The sequence below is a fragment of the Nyctereutes procyonoides genome, unplaced genomic scaffold, assembly GCF_905146905.1.
Source record: "Nyctereutes procyonoides isolate TBG_1078 unplaced genomic scaffold, NYPRO_anot_genome, whole genome shotgun sequence".
Taxonomy (NCBI): Eukaryota; Metazoa; Chordata; class Mammalia; order Carnivora; family Canidae; genus Nyctereutes; species Nyctereutes procyonoides.
The window spans coordinates 19,960,102-19,975,421 of NW_026575020.1; the positions used below are offsets into that span (position 1 = coordinate 19,960,102).

General features: G+C 39.0%; 1 protein-coding gene across 2 annotated transcripts in view; it reads right to left on the reverse strand.

Moving 5' to 3' along the window:
- Positions 1-15,320, reverse strand: part of AP2B1 (adaptor related protein complex 2 subunit beta 1) — a 130,419-nt gene that overhangs the window by 42,677 nt on the left and 72,422 nt on the right. The window contains exons 15-17 of one of the 2 annotated variants that reach the window (XM_055320846.1): positions 6,987-7,028; positions 5,964-6,110; positions 2,776-2,921 (exon numbers count right to left, since the gene is read on the reverse strand). In XM_055320846.1, coding sequence (XP_055176821.1) covers positions 2,776-2,921; positions 5,964-6,110; positions 6,987-7,028 — 335 coding nt within the window. The remainder of the gene's footprint in view (positions 1-2,775; positions 2,922-5,963; positions 6,111-6,986; positions 7,029-15,320) is intronic. The other variant, XM_055320854.1, reaches the window with a different exon arrangement.

Below are 15,320 nucleotides of genomic sequence, written 5' to 3' on the forward strand. Positions count from 1 at the left end.
TAAAAAAAGGTATGAGGCATATATTGTAATAGTTACAGATAAGAAAAAATCAGGGAGGAAAAAAAGTATTTATAAAAGATAGACAAAGAAGAGTTAATATAAACATAGTTCTCCAGAGAAGAAAATCCAAACAATGGAACAATATAAAACTTTAAACAAACAAACAAACAAACAAAAACTTTAAACATATGGGGGCACCTGGGTGGCCCTGTCACTTAGGCATCTGCCTTTAGCTCAGGCCATGATCTCAGAGTCCTGGGATCAAGCCCCACATTGGGGGTCCCTACTCAAAAAGGAGCCTGCTTCTCCCTCTCCATCTGCCCGTCTCCCTGCTCACATGTGCTCACACACACACTCTCTCTCTCAAATAAATAAATAAAATCTTTTAAAAAAATAAAATTTTATTTTTTTAAGATTTTTATTTATTTATTCATGAGAGACACAGAGAGAAAGAAAGAGGTAGAGACACAGGCAGGGGGAGAAGCAGGCCTCATGCAGGAAGCCTGACACGGAACTCGATCCCGGGTCTCCAGGATCACAACCTGGACTGAAGGTGATGGTAAACCGCTGAGCCACCCGGGCTGCCCTATTAAAAATTTTAAACATATAAACCCTAAGAATCTTCCTACAGTAAAACACTTGAAGGTACACATTGAATGGGCACACCTTATTCCATGAAAAACTGACCAAGATTGGTTAATACTAGGAATATCCTAGTAAAATTATTGGACCTCAAAACTTTGGGCAGCCGGACAAAATGATGTCATCACTTATATGGGGAAAAATCAGGCTGGCCAAGGACTTTTTCCACAGGAACATTCGATGACAAAAGACACTAGAGTGAAACACTTAAAGAATTTGAGTCAAGAATTTTCAAGTATAAAGGTCACAGTTTTGACCACATAAAAATTCAAAGACTGTTGTTTACATGAGCCCCCTTTGAGGAACCTACTAAAAGACATCCAAGAAAGGGCAGTGGGAACTTAAATGAGTGGCAGTAAGCACAAGTCCCAGATAAAACAAGGATGAAGTATAAAGGAAAAAAAAAGTGTAGAAATGATACAATTTACAAAAATGAGAGGAAGAGGAGGCAAGTGGGTGGAAAGCAGAATAACTAGCTCTGGCCTCATCAGTCATAAATGGACTTCAAAGACAACAAATCAATTAGTAGAATTTTAGTCATACTTCAAGTACAAAAGTAAATCCAAAGAAAGACAGTACTATTGACATTAGGGAATATGGGGGACAAAGAAAATATGTTACGGTAGGAAATTAAGAGACTTCCGACCGAAAGCAGGAACTAAGAAGATATTATAAAAGAAAAAGCAGGGATCCCTGGGTGGGGCAGCGGTTTGGCGCCTGCCTTTGGCCCAGGGCGTGATCCTGGAGACCCAGGATCGAATCCCACATCAGGCTCCTGGTGCACAGAGCCTGCTTCTCCCTCTGCCTATGTCTCTGCCTCTCTCTCTCTCTGACTACCATTAAAAAAAAAAAAAGCGTAACTATCAACAAAAATATAAAGTTTTCTAAATATCAGACTACTTAAAAGAAAAAAAAGCAAACACAAACAGAAATGAAGTATGAAGGCAGGCTATGAAAATGGTTATTAATACACCAGCCTTAGCTTTTAACATGGCCAGCTCCCCCCAAAATAACTGGAAAAAAACTAGTCTGCCAAAAGGAAACACAGACTTTCTAAATACTTAAATTGTTTCTAATGTGCCTAACTTTCAAATCTAGGGTAGAAAAGTTATTTCCAAATGCTTAGAAATAAGTAAGACAGTTACTGATACAAGTTGTCACTGACAAATTTTATTAAATCTGATTTAAAGGTCCAATTACTACTTTGTTACAAACAAGTCTGATTATCTAGTATTTATGAATAAATGGACCTGCCATCAAAGCCTTAACAGGCAGGTTCCTGAACCATGGTATTTAATAAAAAAGTGACATTTCAGAACTATAGAAAATCAGTATTTACATCTTCATGCTCTCTTCCTTATTAAGGCAGAGAATTCATTGCTAAAAGCAGACCTCCCACCTATATTATTCAGCTAACAGGTATATTATGTTTCAAACTTTTGACATCAACCAAAGTATGTGCCCCCCCCCCAATAAATTGGACACTTATTGTTTCGTTCATTACTCTAGCCCCAGCACCTAGAAATGTCTGGCACATAGATGCTAACCAATTATTTGTTGAACAAATAAATGGATTTCAATTAAAACTTTTTTTTGGGTAAATGGTTTATTAAAAACATTGTAGTCCTACAACCCTTTAAGAAGGCAGTAAGTTAGTTCTGGTTTCTTTTTTCCATATGGATGAGTTTCCCAACAAAATTCTCTAAGGCCTCCAGAATGGAAGCTGACAAGTAAACAGAATGTAAAAGTCAGCTCTCACTCTACATTCAACATCTGCCAACATGAGAATTTTTTTTTTTTTAAAAGCACATTATTTTTTTTATTTAATTTTTTTTTTTTTTATTTATTTATGATAGTCACCCAGAGAGAGAGAGAGAGAGAGAGAGAGAGAGAGAGAGGCAGAGACATAGGCAGAGGGAGAAGCAGGCTCCATGCACCGGGAGCCCGATGTGGGATTCGATCCCGGGTCTCCAGGATCGCGCCCTGGGCCAAAGGCAGGCGCCAAACCACTGCGCCACCCAGGGATCCCCCAACATGAGAATTTTTAACGCATTGTTAAAAATGGAACATTATTTTGCTGGACACAAGGCACAATGCTGCTTCACAATCGAGCCGAGGACTCAGACTTCTTACCTATTCTTGTTAAACTGGATTGCAAAGTCTGTCATGTGCTGCAGAGCTTTGTTGGTGAAGTTCATTTCCATATAGATGTGCCCTTGGCGGTGAGTAAATGTTCCAGAAATCTCCAAGCCTTTAGCTTTTACTGCAGGCAGCCAGACCTAAAAGACAGTATAAAACCCAATGGAACCACGCAAGATTTATCTTGATGCTATTTGTTTGAATATACAAAGATGAAATTAAGACTTCACTTATTTGGGCAACTGGTGATTTTTATACTATAAATATCAAGTCAGATGCCAAAGGCTCTGGATAAAGTCATATTCTCTGAATTTTGAGACTGTTCTCAATTGAAGAACCAAACTAAACCAAGCCAAATCCACAAAAGTCTATGAATAACCCTGGCTAGTTCTCCATCTTCTATTCAACTTGGTCATTTTACTGCTTGACTACTGCTACCAAATGTGTATACATAAGGAAAAGAGAAATTCCAGTGAGTATAGTGTGTGTGTGTGTGTGTGTGTGTGTGTGTGTGTGTTTATTAGCACCTTTGGTAAAAGACTTAAAAGGGAAGAAACTGAATCTACTAATGAAAATAGCATGTCTATATCTTTGAAGACTTTTTTTTTTTTTTCATCACTATACCCATTAACAGTAATCTCTAGGGCAAGGACCATGTCTTATGTATATTTTTTAACTCTTGTTATAGCTTCTGGTAAACAGGACTTAGATGTGGTTTAAGTAGTTTGAATGCCTATCTTCTCAATATAATCCATTACCCATCTCTGGTCCTAAAACCTGTGATACTCCTGGAATGTAAGAGTTAATTTAAAAGGTGGGGGGGCACCTGGGTGCCCCAGTCAGTAAAGTGTCTGATTCTTGATTTTTGGTTGAGGTCATGATCTCAGGGTCATGAGACTGAGCTCCAAGTTGGGCTCTGAGTTCAGCGGGGAGTCAGCTGAAGATCTCCCTTGCCTCTGCCTCTTTCCCTGCTCTCTCTAAAAATAAATAAATCTTGGGGATCCCTGGGTGGTGCAGCGGTTTAGCGCCTGCCTTTGGCCCAGGGCACGATCCTGGAGACCCGGGATCGAATCCCACGTCGGGCTCCCGGTGTATGGAGCCTGCTTCTCCCTCTGCCTGTGTCTCTGCCTCTCTCTCTCATTCTGTGTGACTATCATAAATAAATAAAAATTAAAAAAAATAAATAAATCTTAAAAAAAATCAGGAAATTTATGAACTGTTTTGACCATCTCAGACAGAATACCAAAGCTTCAGTGGGTGGCTGAATAAACATGAAAACATATTTAGCCATATTAAGGAAAAAAAAGGAAAGAAGAAAGTGAAATCAAACAACCATAAGCTATCAGAGGGTCAAAAATCCTAAAAACCAATAATACTCAATGGAAAATATAAGCAATCTGGCACTCTGTACTGTGTTGCTGGGAATATAATCTAATGTTAACTTTTGGAAGGCAAGTTGAGAACGTCTATTTTAAAATGTTTAAATGATCAAGCACACTGCAGGTTTATCCTGTAGCTATAATTACAAAAATACACCAGGATAAAAAATATATATATTTACCAAGATATGCATACAATAAAGATGTTCACTGCAACACTGTAATAGCAAAAAAGGGTGATAAAAAAAAAGGTGGTGATGGACTTTATGTCCATCAACAGGAGAATGATTAAATAAGTTGTGACACGTCAATACGGTGGATACAGACATTCAAAATAATATGATAGAGAAAAACATGACACAAAACAGTATATTCCATTGACATAGTACTGTTAAAGGACACAGACATATAGGCATATGCACAATCCTTTTCTTTTCATAGGACACACAAGAAAGTAATAGTGACTATGGGAAAGTGAGGAAACTTAATTTTCCATCTGTTGTTTCTACATTACTTAAACTTGTCATTTGTATGTATTACTTTAATGTTACTAAACAAATGCATTAGATAATCTTTTAACCAATAATTAAAAGTCTGTGGGATAACACCCAATACAGAAACCTCACAACAAAGTTACTGAATTGTGCCAAAATTTTATGGCTCAGTTTTAAATCCTGTTTTTGGTTACTCTATTCAGCAGCTGTGTAGAAAAAGTTATGACCCCTGGAATGGACAACTGGTCTACATTTCTGTAGTAGGGATCCTTTAGAGTCAGAAGAGCAGGGTAAAGAATTCAGGAAACAAACAGGCATGTTGTCCCTCAGAAAGGCATCATTATAAGAAACTGGGCCTAGCTAAAGATGGCACTATACTCTGAGGCTGAAATAAGCTTCACTTACATCGAGTTTCCACTTTTGAAATTCAGTCTGAGTAGAACATTAAGGTTGAGACTAGAAAAGCACCAGTGATAGAAACCTAAATCAGGACTCTAAAAAGGTACACTAAAATCCATGAAAGCCAAATTGTGAGCAACAGCACTCTAGAATTTGTATATAATACCAATCAAAAAAGGGAATGGAAGAAATGAGAAGAATGTTACTCCCCTACGCTATAGTCTGCCCCCACCCCCACCCTCTGGCCCTTGCTGTTATGTTGTGAACTGGGTCACACTAGATTGACTTCAATACTGACAAACAAGACATTTCTAAACAGGATAACAAAATACAGGGATGCCTGGGTGGCTCAGCAGTTAAGTGTCTGCTTTTGGCTCAGGGCGTGATCTTTGGGTCTGGGGATCAAGTCACACATCAGAATCCCTGCGGGGAGCCTGCTTCTCTGTCTGCCTATGTCTTTGCCTCTCTCTCTGTCTCTCTCACGAATAAATAAATAAGATCTTTAAAAAAAGAAAACAGTTTGGCACCTGCCTTCGGCCCAGGGCATGATCCTGGAGTCCCAGGATCAAGTCCCACATCGGGCTCCCTGCATGGAGCCTCCTTCTCCCTCTGCCTGTGTCTCTGCCTCTCTCTCTATGTCTCTCATGAATAAATAAAATCTTTAAAAAAATAAAAAGAAAAAAAGAAAACAAAATACAAATATTTAAGATTTCCAATTTTAAGTCTAATTATAAAAATAGTTAATATGGATGCTACGGTGTTTCTTATTGCTAAGTTTCAGGCTACTTTTCATCTTCTTCTTAAATCCTGTAGGACAAGGGCCCAACCCTTGGCTTTATGATCAGGGGAAGTAATAAAACATGTTAAGTAATTCAGGTGTTCTACATTACGAAAGTATTGCTTTACTTACAGCCTTAGGAGCCACATATCCACCAGGTGCCATGCCTATTCCCGTGGAGAGTTCAAACAGGTCATTCAGACCACTGCTGACCACAGCAGGAGTAGGTGAGGGAGCAAAGGTTGCAGGCACTGATGATGGGATGAATGACTGTCCCACCTGCAGGGAAAAAGGGAAGGGGAGTGGAAAACCAGGAAGAACAGATTAATAGCCCTTAACATGTTGCTCTTAGCCCTTAACATGTTGCTCTATATTTCAGAAGTATTGATCAAATAATAAGAACACACCATAATTACAAATTTTTGGAGCTGAATTAGTATATTCTTTGTCCTTTTAATCATCACAATTATTTTTTCATCATTGATAATATACAAACACTCTTTAAAAGTTCTAACACAGAGTAATCAGTAGGACCAGGAACACAGTGATCCAAGATCTTTTCTGTTTGTTTCCAATTTTAGCTTCCATGATTCTGTGCAAAAGGCCTACAGATACCCTAACAAAGGGAGTCTGTTTCTATAGAAAGAAGAAGCATCCAACTTAGAAAGCAGTTCTATTTCCACTTGGGTGCAGACAAGTCTTACTTTCCCATTTAGGCATAAATATCTAGTAGGAAACTCTCCTGGGGGGGAAGAGGGATATTCATACCCCCCAACCTCAGTCACTTACAAGGAGAGTCTCCCTCTGAGTCCAGCTGACTCTCTCAAGTTCTTTGTAGATGATACTAGAGAATAAGAGCATTCTCCAGTCAAGATGGGAGGTTCCATTTCCTTTAGCTCTTTAATGTCAGGAAGACAAAGATCTCTGTAGACACCACAGTGCCAATCCCTAAAGATGTCCCTACACCACATGTGGTGTATGCCTCTGAAGAATCCAAGTAACCCTATGCTACTTTCTACTCTTCATATACTGTTATAGAGGTTTTGGTGTACAATGCTAGATAGCAGCGGTGGCTGGTCTGAGAATGTGTGCATAGGAAAAGGCATCAAACAGGGGGCAGCGCATCCCATGGTGAAAAAAACGGATGGCACTTACTGCCGGACTTCCTCCAATGCCCCCGCCAAGGTCACTGCCAAGCTGAAAGAGAGAAAGGAGAGAGAGGAGAGAGAGGTAGAGTTCATTTAGCTAAGTACTAGATGCCCATATAGAATCTGTAAATCTCTACCAAGTTGCTGGGAATACATGCTGTTCAACTGGACTCCCAAAGCCTAAAGAAATTCTAGATTACAAAGAAATATGTCCTAGGGGAATCGAGTAGTGGTACTGATGCTGTGTGGGAGTTCTGAGAAAACTTGGAAAGAAGATGGAGCTGGGACATCTCAGTGATGTTTCAGATCCAATCTTCCCACTGGGGTACACAGGCACAAACCTCAACCAGATTTAAAGAATTTACATATTCCAAGAAGCTCTACCTCCAAGCAATAATGTCTTGAAAGTGTTTTACTTTTTTTCCCCTAAAAAGAAATTTAAGGGAGGAAAAAAAAGAAAAGCAAAGAAAAACTAAAATGTGCTTTGATCTAAAAAACCTGCTATCCTACTGAGAAAGTGGGAACCAAATCAGCATTGAGCAATTTCAAGCTTCAAAAATTATAGGTGGAACAAGAGTGATTTTTAGAATTTAGAACTTTCCTAAGCAAGAAAACAGCTGGGAGAGGAAGATATCCTACCTGGGGAGGAAGTAGGAAGGCATGCAATGCTTCAAATCTCTTTCACAATCAATAGTACTAAGGAGAAATGCTGTGATTTATCTGGAGATCATGTAAAAGGATGCTAACTATTGGAGAATTAGATGAACTTAATTAGCTAGGTGACAGGAAAACCATTCCATATGGTCTTAATCTGGCCTTTTTCCCCTTCAGGGCTTTAATATAATTCACCCTGAAGTCAGGCTTCCATGACAAAAGTATTAAAGAAGAACTGAAACTGAAAATAGCTGGCATGGAGAAACATAAAACATACATATACACAACTAACAGTGCTGTTTAAGAAGCAAACACCACCTTTTTTGGCTACAGTTTCACATTTGTCTCTTCCCTAGTTCTCACTGTGCATCTGAAATTCCTCTGAGTCACCAAATGCCTTGTCTGCTCTACAAACACTGTTTCCTTTATTATCTGTCATTTAGTGGTAAAAACTTGGAAATCTTTGTGCTGTGGTTATGTTAAAAAGCAAAACTTGGGCAGCCCCGGTGTCGCAGCGGTTTGGAGTCGCCTGCAGCCCGGGGCGTGATCTTGGAGACCCGGGATGGAGTCCCACATCGGGCTTCCTGCATGGAGCCTGCTTCTCCCTCTGCCTGTGTCTCTGCCTCTCTCTCACTCTCTCAATGAATAAATAAATAAATCTTAAAAAAAAAAAAAAAAGCAAAACTCTACAGGTTTTCAGGATTTGAGAAAGAGGATTTAGCTTCTTAGTGAAAAAATACATGAAACAGTGTTGCCAAAATCTAAAAAATAATCTATACTGAAAAACGTCAAAATCTATGACAAAACTGTTTCTACTATGACAGAAAACGGGCTGGGCAGATGCTTTGTAACCAGCATTAATAACCATTCTCTGTGCTAAGTTATAGAGCACTACAAACCTTGAAGAGCCATTTCTAGAACCTGATTCCAGAAGATTACTTAATGGTTGAAAATAAGCCAAAAAGCACATGTGTAAATAAATGAAAAGGTCACCACAATGAAGAATTCAAACTGGCAAAGTCTGAAAGCAAAGAGAAAAAATATCACACATCCACTTTCTCTCCGGTTCTGTAATGGCACACATCTGTAGCATGACATCAGAAAACCACCTTTTATTCAAACAAACACTGAAGTAACATCAATTGGATACAGGAAACTATGAGTGGAATACACAGATGAATAAGATCCAGACTTTGCAAACTGGCAGGAGAAATAAAACATGAATGCAAAACTACACAGAATGAACTAAAGCAAACAAAGAGAAGTACTGAAGGGAAGAGCCTCCTTTCGGCTGAAGGATAATGAAAAGCTTTACAAGAGGTGGTAGTGTGGGATTATAAAAGCAAGAAGGATTATAAAAGCAAATAGCATGCACAAACGCTGCAAAAAACATGAATAAAAGCAAGATCAGGAAGAATGAATAGTGCAATTAGAGTGAGCACAGAGTAGATATGTGTGGGGGAAAAAAGGTCACAGAAATTAAGTTTGCAAAGACAGGCTAACTAAAGGCAGGGAGGTCTTTAGTTTTTTTTTTTCTTTTTTTCTTTAGGTCTTTAGTTTTTAATTTCTCCTTCATAAAACCTTGGGAGGTTTCATAAGATGTAAACTTTCTTAGAGTACTAATAACTACTTCGGTTGTGTCCTATCAACTATGGTTTTCAACCTTAGATACCTAAATCAACCACCTATGTGTGTGTATAGTGGGAGGCATTTAAAAAAATACTGATGCTTCTCACCCCGAGAGGTAGTGATTTTTTCTTTAAGGATTTTATTTGAGAGAGTGAGAGAGTAAGCGAGAGAGAGAGAGAGAGAGAGAGAGAAGAGCAGGGGGAGGGGCAGAGGAAGAGGGAGAAGCAGACTCCCCACTGAGCAGGGGGGCTCAATCCTGGACTCCAGGATCATGACCTGAGCCAAAAGCAGAGGCTTGACTGACCAAACCACCCAGGCACCCCACCAGAGGTAGTGATTTAACCGTTCTAGGGTGGAGCCTGGGCATCAGAACTCTGAAAAGCTCTCCTAGTGATTCTAATGTATAAACAAGATTGAGAACCAATGCTTTGGAGAATTAACTAATGTTTGGAATCAGAAAAGATTTACCTGTTTGAAAATGACTTTGGAGCTAACACCTGAATAAAAAGAAAGCTAGACCTGGAGAAGAAGAAAAAAACCCAAAACCCTTAATTAAGGAAAAGGAGGATGCACAATATCTTGTTTGTCCTGATGCTTTTTGATCTGGTTTGACTTTCTAATGGGCTTACCCTTTCTTCCCCTCAACCATTCTCTTCCCTTCTGGCCAGGCTTATAAGCCAAGCTTCATAGAGATGGAATTCTGTATGTACCTGGTTGGCACTCAGTGGCAAGAAAGAAAAAATACACTGGAAGAGAAATGGTGGTTTTTATCCAATAGGCTAAATTCAATAAAAGGCATTGAGAAAAGACACTCATTGGTGGTGTTACTTCCAAAGTAAAGCCCATGTATAGCCCATACTTTCTTAGATTTCATTCTTGTTATCTTTGAGTATTGTATGAACATTATCTTAGCTGGATAAGATCTGAATGTATTCTCCCCACCATGCTGCTTGTGAATTTCATTCAAAAACATGAAATTGAAAAGCAATCCCAATAGTCCCATGTTTGTTTTTTTTTTTAATTTTTTTAATTTTTATTTTATGATCGTCACAGAGAGAGAGAGAGAGAGGCAGAGACACAGGCAGAGTGAGAAGCAGGCTCCATGCACCGGGAGCCCGACATGGGATTCGATCCCGGGTCTCCAGGATCGCGCCCTGGGCCAAAGGCAGGCGCCAAACCGCTGCGCCACCCAGGGATCCCCCAATAGTCCCATGTTTATGTTTAGTGTATCAGATACAATTCAGCCTCAACATAGAATCAAGAACTCTGATCTTAAGAGACAGAATCCAAAGGGTATTAAGAGACACGTAGCCAAAAATATAAATGTTCACCTGTGTCGTTATGTCCAGAGAGCAAAGGGAAAGGATAATTTCAAAACATGTTTGCTACCCAGCAAATCTATAACTTACTCAGACTTTATTCAGCATCTTTCCTTTTGCCTGAAGAAGCTTCAGGTTATCATCTTCATCTCGGAAAATATGACAGGGGTGATAGCATAGTGATGGGTAGGAGTGACTAATAAAGAGATGTCAGCAAGCATGGGAGGCAGTTACCCAGGGAATGGTCTTTCCTGTTCACAGCGACAAGCAGGATGATACAGGTAGTAATCAAGAAAAAGAAAGAAGAAAAAAAAAAAAAAAGAAGAAGAAAGCTGAATAAAATACAGAGAAATTCTTCTTGTATGGCCTGGACAAGCCATTAACCATTTCAGTTCAGTTGTTGGTATTATCTGGAGTCAGACAAGAGTTATCTGCCTGGTCATACTTATCAGGTAGGGTACAAAATCAGCCAACTGAGGACTTGTAAAAATTCAGTGGTATCTGTTACCTAGTGAGCTGGTGAGAGCCGAGTGAAAAGGCTAGGTGTGCAAGTCATGGCTTCAATCTCCATTTTAGGTGTCTAGCTACTGTGTTTTAAGTGTCTCTTGGAGCTATCTAATTCCCGCTGTTCCTAGGATTCCCTGCCATTTTTTCCATGAAGAAAATAATGTCAGGATAGAGGAAGATGTAGAAAAGCAAAGTGCCAATCTTAGCAAAAGAATATTTCCAACGTTGAAAATTGAGCAGAATTTTCCTAAAGGTCTGTAGCTGATATCCAAGTCCAAATGGTGGCATGGTTAGTGGTATGCAAGCCATAGTGGTTTGGTTCTCATAATCCTCAATCTAAATCCTGGTAGTTGTAGTCATTAAATGGCACTGAGAATACTACTAAACATTTGGCTACTGCCAAAGAGTGGCCACTTTACCATTCCTGAAGTAGTGCTGAATTGGGCTCAGTTCATGTTCAACTACATAGTAATATGTCCTTGCAGTGTTGAAATCGAGTAACTGGATGGAAAACAATGATTTCATGGTGACTTATTGTAATTTATGTGCTAAAGGGATTTCAGCAGAGTTACATGATCTCTGCAACAGAGCCAGGTTAAGCCAAAAGTTTAAGCTGAGCCTGCCCACAGCTCTAGTTCAGCTAGATACCAAAAGGAAACACCCTCATCCAATGACAATATACTACAATAGCAGAAATAGGGAGGGAGAACTCCTGAGTAAGGTTCTCTAAGGCAACAAGTCTACCTGAGTCCAAGAAAAGAAAGTCTTTTATAAAAGAGTATCAACTGAGATGGCCACTAAGTAGACCCCCTCCACTCCAAATCCCACAAATGATTACAATGGCTGATCTTGGTTAGCCCCTTTCAGGTACATATATCAGACTCGTCCAAAATACACCTACTTTCTTCTAAACCTGTGGTGCTGAATATCTGAAGACATTCTCTTAATTAGAGGTACAGATCTTAAGCTCAGAAATTTCTTTGCTCCTGTCTAGTTATTACCTTTTTCATTTGATGCTTTTCAGAATGGATTTAATTAATGGGAGTCTACAGGAATGCTGCCAGTTATATAGCTTACCAACAGCTCTATTACTCAGGAGTCAAAATAAATGATGTAAAAATAGTACACAGTGATTACCACCACAAACAAAGAATTTTAGACCCAAATCCTATTGGTGTCAAAAACAGCAGTCTGTGTTCTTCCTATTAGGGTTTCAGATTTTAGAAGGTACATATCATCTCCTAGGTAAAAGTGTAATTTTCAGCTGTTTGGCTGCCAATATTAATTTGATCTTCAAAAAGCTATTCAGAAAAGCATCATAAAATTTCACTAATCAAATTGGTGAAGAGAATCTGTAACCATGCAAAAGCTATTAAATAAGCTGATGGCTAAGAATGGACTTGATGTAGAATAGCATGAGTTATGATCATATAAAATCATCCAAAGACTCCTTAGCTTGATGGGAAAAAAAGGTTTATATCAAAAGAAAGGTTTATATCAAAAGAAAACGAGGAAGATGTAAGAGAATACTTCCTGAGATGGAATAGGGAACAGAAGAATGTGGCACTATCAGTCTCTTAGGCCCGACAGAACCCCATGATGAGTAGAGTAAAAATCTGTTTCATTTTCTTTTGCAATACTTACTATCCAACTATATCGTTTCATCTCTCTTCCCCAACTAGAATATAAGCTTGCAAGGACAAGTCACAACTATATTCCTAGTACACAGAATAAAGTTTGATATAGAATCAGCACTCAAATAATGATTCGGTGAATGAATGTTCTATTAACCACATAAGCAGGGCTACTGGCAGTATTACTTCTTGGGGAGATAATTTTGAAATGAATCATTTTATTGGAGAAAATTATCACAAAATGGACAGAAGGCTGAAGAAATGGTTGCATCAACTGGCTTAGCACAACCTATCAGCATCGGTATTTCCAAAACACAGGAATGGAACCAATCAAGGAAAAAAAAAGGCCAGCCCTCATCCCAAGCCAAAGTCCTCTCTAAAAAAGAAATATATTATTGTCTGAGCAGTTCTTTTTTTTTTTTTTTTTTAATTTATTTATGATAGTCAGACAGAGAGACAGAGAGGCAGAGACACAGGCAGAGGGAGAAGCAGGCTCCATGCACCGGGAGCCCGATGTGGGACTCGATCCCGGGTCTCCAGGATAGCGCCCTGGGCCAAAGGCAGGCGCCAAACTGCTGCGCCACCCAGGGATCCCTGTCTGAGCAGTTGTGACAGCAAGTTTTCAGCAGAAGAATGCACTGTGCATCATTTATTTGCTCTGAAAGCAGTTGGTGTCTCATACCACAGCTCACTGCCAACAGATGAGAAGATAAGATTTCACAGCTCTGCTTACAAGAGGGTAAAATGAATGATCTTGTTCCTTTTGCTGCATGATATATGTATGAACTTACCTAGTCCCTCTTTTCACAAATGAATACACTTCTCGTCTTTCTCAAACTTTCATAATGTGTCCTAGTGGCAAGCCAGCCCAAACGCATATACCCAGAGCACTGGGGAGGTACAGTGAGAAAAGGCACAGGGCAAACAAGCCTTGTGTTCTACTATAAGCATTTCTGCAATTTTACATTCTAAACCTTAACACAGCAGTGTTTAGTCCGTATTTACAATCCTTACCATCAAGAAGAATGACACTGTAAGATGGGAGAGTCAAGTTTGTTCTACATCCTGTACTCCACTGTGTACTCCAGAGACTGTGTACACTCATTTGAGAAGGACCAAAGTTAAGTCAGACTGGACTCTATTCAAGACGATGACAATAACAAACAAACTGGAGGAATCACAGGATAGTCTTGGATTCAAATCTTGACTCTGAGACTTACTTGCTATGTCACCTTTCTGTTTTCTGTGAAACGGGGCCCAATACAGATTTCCTTGCAGAGTTATTTTGGGGATTAGAAATTATAAAAGTTCTAAGCACAGGAAACTGGAACAGAAATAGAAACTCAGTATTGGGTAATTATTTAGTCCTATGGGCTAAAACAACTACAATCATCACTGAAATAGTACCAGACTTAAAATTTCTGAAAGGTTAAATTTTTTTTTTTTTTTCTGAAAGGTAAAAATAAAAACCTGTAAGATAGGACATCTGGGTGGCTCAACGGTTGAGCACCTGCCTTCGGCCCAGGGCGTGATCCTAGAGTCCCAGGATCGAGTCCCGCATAGGGCTCCCTGCATGGAGCCTGCTTCTCTCTCTGCCTCTCTCATGAATAAATAAATAAAATCTTTTTTAAAAATCTGTTCTTTAAAAAAAAAAAAACACTTGTAAGAAACAGGGTAGGAGGGTACACTTATCATGATAAGCACTGAAAAGCGTAAAGAACTGCTGGATCACTATATCATACACCTGACATTAACCCTGTACATTAATTACACTGGAGAGAAAACAACAACAGATAGTGGGAGGATTTGAAAAACATACACTGCAGTTAGGAAAAGGCAGTTTCTCCTCTAGCCTACACTACTCCAGCTGGGCACACTGAAAGGACATTTCTCTGGATGGAAAACCTTTGTCAGCAAAAAGAAAAAGGCATTCTGGATAATGCTTCCTTTCCAGTCTTGATGCAAAATAGCACCATTTATCTAAATAGAATAATAGAATAATGCACAGCACCTTGGATGAATAAAAGGCTTTTAACCAAGGCCTCTGCTGACACACTGAAAGTAAAGGTGACAAAAAAAAAAAAAAAATCAAGATTCAATTATTACTTTAGTGATTCTCACAGATGTCAGACTTATTAGCAAATAATGTATCTTTATAACATGTATGCAAGAGTTATGAACATGGACATCAGGTTACCTCCCACACTACACCAAAATAGGATTTGAACTGTCAGAAAAGTTATACACTCAGAATGAGCACTTTCTTAGGTTCCACATGAGAGGCATAAAAAACCCATAGAAGATTTCTGAAACGAAGAAACAAAAAGACTCAAATAACTTTGTAAGCCTATATTTAGATCCTGCTATCCTGCTTTACATGTAGAACACATCAACCACATAAGTTTCACTAAAATCAATCCATATCAAGGTGACAGTTAAGTTTATAGTAACAGAAAGAGGAAACTATCTGCAGAGTTCAAGCAAAAGAGAATACGCTGAGATAGGCAGAAACTAAAAATGAGGATATTTCAGTAAGGAGAATGAAAAGAATATGGAAGAAACCCATTTTGATTTGAGTCCTATGGTGAAAAAGCATTC